The 5,786-nt window shown below is 35.4% G+C and overlaps 1 protein-coding gene across 1 annotated transcript in view; it reads right to left on the reverse strand.

Annotated features, from left to right (window-relative positions):
* Positions 1 to 4,084: 4,084 nt before the first annotated feature.
* The window catches only part of LOC137653295 (actin, alpha cardiac muscle 2-like), a 4,212-nt gene continuing 2,510 nt past the window's right edge, over positions 4,085 to 5,786 (reverse strand). Inside the window, exon 2 of the mRNA XM_068386666.1 lies at positions 4,085 to 5,366. Within this exon, the coding sequence (XP_068242767.1) occupies positions 4,208 to 5,341 (1,134 nt within the window). The 5' untranslated portion in view covers positions 5,342 to 5,366 and the 3' untranslated portion in view covers positions 4,085 to 4,207. The remainder of the gene's footprint in view (positions 5,367 to 5,786) is intronic.

Consider the following 5,786-nt stretch of genomic DNA (forward strand, 5'->3'; position numbering starts at 1 on the left):
TGAGAAAAACCATTCAATCCCCAAGCATACCGAGCACTTATATGTTTTTTTGTAATTTTGTCATTATGTTCTCGTCACTCCCACTAAATATTCCGATTATATATATATATATATATATATATATATATATATATATATATATATATATATATATATATATATATATATATATATATATATAGATAGATAGATAGATAGATAGATAGATATGTGTGTATGTATGTATACTGTATATATTAAACAATGACTCAAAACAATAAGCTCTCGATGTTGATGGAACAGTAAAAAAAACGTATGTTCTACTTCGTAAATGTGCACTAAGTTCATCTGATATTCTCTCAGTGATATTTTCATGGTTTCGGGGAACACTGACAATATTGGTCCTCTCATTCCGTAAAAGAAATGATCTTCATTCATTTTTTGACTATTGGTAATAATATAATTCAGTATTGGCTAAAGTTTGATTGAAGTACTGATGGGAAGTAAATCTGATTAATATTTGGTAAAAAAAGATGAAAAGCGGAAAATGTGGATTATTCAAAATTTAATGATTGGGTCATACTTTCAGCAGGGAGTATTTGTAATTACAATGGGGTAGGAAAATGGAATAAAAGCAGCTATTAGGGACGAGGATATGGGAGGTTTAGCCAGGTAAAAATTAGTTTTGTATAACAGAACAGAGCATCATATCCAGGTGCAAAGCGGGTTAAATGAGGTAGTCAAGCAGAAATCTAGAAATGAATGAATAAATGATTTGAAGTTCTCTGGCATCTTGCAGAAATCTAGAAAACGAAAAATGGTAATGAATATAGGAAAGTGAATATTAGCAATGGATTTAGGGACGATACGAAATTATTTTACAGGAATATGAAAACAGGGAAAATGGTTGATGACCCAAGTTGTCGCAGAACAAAATATGCGTGTGGAGAATTTTTGTCGGCAGTGATTGCCGTTCTGGGTGTATAGAGTGAGTGTTTTAAAGGTTTATTAGCCTCTATGTAGAAAATCAAAGAAAGGCAGAGTTGAATGACGTGGAAATTGGCATGGTTCTGTAAAATTGAGAATGCTTTGGCAGTGATAGTCTGGAATTAAAGGAGGAAACTGTTTTTATAATGTTGATATGCTTTTCAATATTATCTACTGTATATATATATATATATATATATATATATATATATATATATATATATATAGTATGTATATATATATATATATATATATATATATATAGTATGTATATATATATATATATATATATATATATATATATATATAGTATGTATATATATATATATATATATATATATATATGTATGTATATATATATATATATATATATATATATATATATATATATAGTATATATATATATATATATATATATATATAGTATGTATATATATATATATATATATATATATATATATATATATATAGTATATATATATATATATATATATATTATATATATATATATATTTTATATATATATATATATATATATATATATATATATATTATATATATATATATATTTTATATATATATATATATATATATATATATATTCTGAACTTATTACAGAGATGATTCTGCTGCCTTCCTTGTTTAACATATTCTGCAATTTACCGCTTTTTTTATCTTATAAAATAGATATACAAAACCACTACCATTCATCCACTGTTCCTAGAATCTACATGCGTTCATAATTTTTAATTAGGCAAAATTACATTTTCAAAATTCTCTTCTAATAAAAACAATTGGACTCTCACCAGTCTTCGAAACCTTTTTTCCCACCATTACTAATCAACTAATATCCTCTGAAAATGTTAGCCACAGCTCATTGCATCCTCAACCCATAACTTTGCAAATACATTTGCCCTTTCTATAGCTGCTCCCCACCCAAAAATCAAATATGTACTGCAGCTCTATATATGCACATATATTTTCATATATCTACAACTTTTTTTTTAATCTAATAACTCTTATATCTATCTATTCATGTTATCCTTACATTAAGGGGTCGGTTGCTTGATGCACCTTCTCCAATTCTTTCTATCAAAGGCATCCTCTTCCCCTAAACTTCTTCTCCATATCATCTTTCACCTTATCTCGCCATCTAATTCTCTGTCTCCCTCTCGATTAAACCCCCCCCCCCTCCCCCGCTAATAGGTTCATCCCAAGCCCTCCTCACCATCCATCCGCAACACGTGCCTACATGTGTATTCTATACTATGCCTGCCATTCTTCTTATTTCATTGTTTTCCAAACTTTCAAGCAGTGATATTTCCTTCATCCATCTCAGCATTCTCCTCCCTGTTCTCTCAAGCTTTGCTTCCTCTTTTCGTTTGAGAGCCCACGTTTCCGATCCATACATTAACACTGGCCTTATTATTGTGCTATAGATCTTGACTTTTAGCTTGATTGTTATTTCATTATCACCTCCCGCAATCTCCTTCCACTTTCCCCAAACTGCTTTTATCCTATTCTCAACTTCAGCCTCACATCCTCCCTCCTGCCTTATAGAAGATCCCAGTATCTAAATTGTTCCGCGTATTTTAAAACCGAGCCTCTACTTCCATGCAGGGCTATCTTGTCCTCACCTTCCTTACTGCTCACCATAACCTCAGTCTTACCCACATTTACCCTCAAGCCACCCCTTTCCAGAGTCTCCTGTCCCTCTACAACCCCTCTCTGTAAGTCTTCCTCATTTTTCAATGGTAATCAATATATCTTTTGCACATAGAAACTCCAACAACTCATTTATGATCTCTTCACTTAATACATCCAAGAACAGCACCAACGAAAACGGGCTTAATACTGATCCCCTGATGTAATTCAACACTAACTTCAAAGGTTTCTGTTTCCCCAATTGCTTTTATTACTTTTGTCCTCCTTTTGTACATAATCTCAACCATTCTAACAAATTTCTCTGGGTCTTTCCTCCTCTTCAAGCACCAAAACGTAATTTCGCTTGGTATTCTATCATAAGTTTTCTCTAGATCTTCAAAAGCACAGAAGTGCTTCTGGTTTCCCTCTAGCCTCTTTTCCTGTAGCTGCCTTACTATAAAAATGACATGCAGTCACCTCTCCTTCATGAATCCATACTGCTGTACCCAATCTTATCAATCACAAACTTTCAAACCTTGCTCTGTTAGTTTATTCTATACATTCAGGTGTAAATTTAAAATCCAAAGTACTCAATTTAAGCGGTGAAGCAGAATTAGAAGCATCCATCGTCAAAATCCACCAAAACTTTGCGAAAAACAAAGCAGAAACCTCCAAGCACTAAACCAAAATGGCACTGCAAAAAGGAATGGAGACCAGCGGATGTGTTTACATTAACATATTAGTATTGGAGTTGTAACAGCTTTCCCATATATCTAATCCTATCCCATATCCGTCTGTACAAGGTTAACTCTATTCGGGAAGGATAGCCTTGGTTGTATTTACACACGTCCCTGTTACATACACGATATCTTTCAGGATATTCGCTCCAGGAGGTAGTAACCCCGTGATACCTCTACAGGTAAATTCTGTTATACCAATCGCAGAAATATCCCAACTAGAAAGCTGCTTAGAGGAACTTCCAACAGGAGGACATGGCTCGAGCCAAAAAAATCCACCTTGGTATCTTTTATGAAAATCAGTAAATAGATTCTGTAGATTCCACAGTTATTACAAAATTATCTACTGCACCTTAGTTATGAATGTCACAGAAAAAAACTTTAAGTTGTTATGTTATTTTTTTAATTTTATCCAATAGATATTGATATTAGTAATGGTCGTGTTTATGTACATCTAGCTAAGTTTACGTGTCATTTCACTGAGTAGCCTACTTCATTGGTTGTCTTTCCATAGTTTCCTAGCTATAGAGTTAGAGTTGCTCCTATATATGTATTGATGATTTTCTTTTATAAAGTACATAACTTTTAATACGCATCTCCGTAAGTCTATCGAGAGTTTTCTTTTCCAATAAAGTGAAAGGAATTTTTTGGCTTATGACATCATCAGATATTAACAACCCCCCTGTTTTCATTGACTGAATTACCTAATGTTAATGGTATTGGGTATATTAAACACATACGAAAAATATATGGTTATATTTGCAAAAAAGAATATATCATTTTCTTATAAATATAATTCAAGCGTAAATAATTGTTCTTGCATTGATATGATAATGCAACAACAGGTGTTTGCTAATTCTTTAGAAGCACTTGCGATGGACAATACCAGAGCCAGATTCATCATACTCTTCCTTTGTGATCCACATTGCCTGGAAGGTGGACAGTGAACCAAGGATGGAACCACCGATCCAGACAGAGTACTTCCTCTCAGGAGGAGCAATGATCTTGACCTTGATGCTGGATGGAGCAAGAGCAGTGATTTCCTTCTGCATCCTGTCAGCAATACCAGCATACATGGTGCTTCCACCAGACATGACAATGTTAGCCATGAGATCCTTCCTGATGTCAATGTCGCACCTCATAATGGAACTGTGGAGAGTTTCATGGACACCAGCAGCTTCCATACCCAGGTAGGAAGGCTGGAAGATGGACTCAGGGGCACGGAAACGTTCATTGCCAATGGTGATGACCTGACCATCGGGGAGTTCATAGGCCTTGTCGATTGAGGAAGAGGCAGCTGCAGTTCTCATCTCGCTTTCAAAATCAAGAGCAATGTAGCAAAGCTTCTCCTTGATATCGCGAACGATTTCACGTTCAGCGGTGGTGGTGAAGGAGTAGCCACGCTCAGTCATGATCTTCATCAAGTAGTTGGTGACGTCACGACCAGCCAAGTCCAGACGGAGGATGGCATGAGGAAGAGCAAAACCTTCATAGACAGGCACCATATGAGTGACACCATCACCGGAGTCACACACTTGACCAGTGGTACGACCAGAGGCGTAGAGGGAGAGGACGGCCTGGATGCAAACATATGTAGCTGGAAGATGGAAATTCTCAAACATGATTTGGACCATCTTCTCGCGATTAGCCTTTGGGTTAAGTGGAGCTTCGGTGAGCATTGTAGGGCACTCCTCTGGGTCAACGCGGAGCTCATTATAGAAGGAGTGGTACCAGATTTTTTCCATATCGTCCCAGTTGGTAACAATACCGTGTTCAACAGGGTACTTTAGAGTGAGGATACCTCTCTTGGTCTGGGCCTCATCACCGACGTAGGCGTCCTTCTGACCCATACCGACCATCACACCCTGGTGACGGGCACGGCCAACGATGGAGGGAAAGACAGCTCGGGGAGCGTCATCACCTGCGAAGCCAGCCTTGACAAGACCGGAGCCATTGTCGATAATCAGAACCGTCGCTTCTTCGTCGTCACACATGATTCAAGTTTCTGGAGTCTTTCACCTGCAATGACAAATAGTGCACAGTCAGCAATTGGGTAATGGTCAACATAACGGAAGAATAAGAACACAGCAATAAGTATTCACGACTAGATACATTTTTTATTCAAAAACCAATTTAGATAAATAGTAAAAATTTCAATTGTTAATACACTATATGTAAAATAAAAAAATATCTATGCAAATGTACTATGGTGTAAAGTTGTTATAAACTGTAAGATTGTAAATGTGTATTTCATAATAAAAGATAAACAAAAATTAAAGGTAATCCCAGAAGCAGATGTGAAAACGTGGAAATAAAGAAGACATTTGCTAAAAATAAAAAATAGAAACTCCGTATACTTGGCTACTCAGGAAAATTTTAAAACTGATAAACGAAATGAGAACTACTAGATTTTAGACAAAAATCTCCTAATGTCAGACC

The sequence above is a fragment of the Palaemon carinicauda genome, chromosome 14, assembly GCF_036898095.1.
Source record: "Palaemon carinicauda isolate YSFRI2023 chromosome 14, ASM3689809v2, whole genome shotgun sequence".
In the NCBI taxonomy this organism is placed as follows: Eukaryota; Metazoa; Arthropoda; class Malacostraca; order Decapoda; family Palaemonidae; genus Palaemon; species Palaemon carinicauda.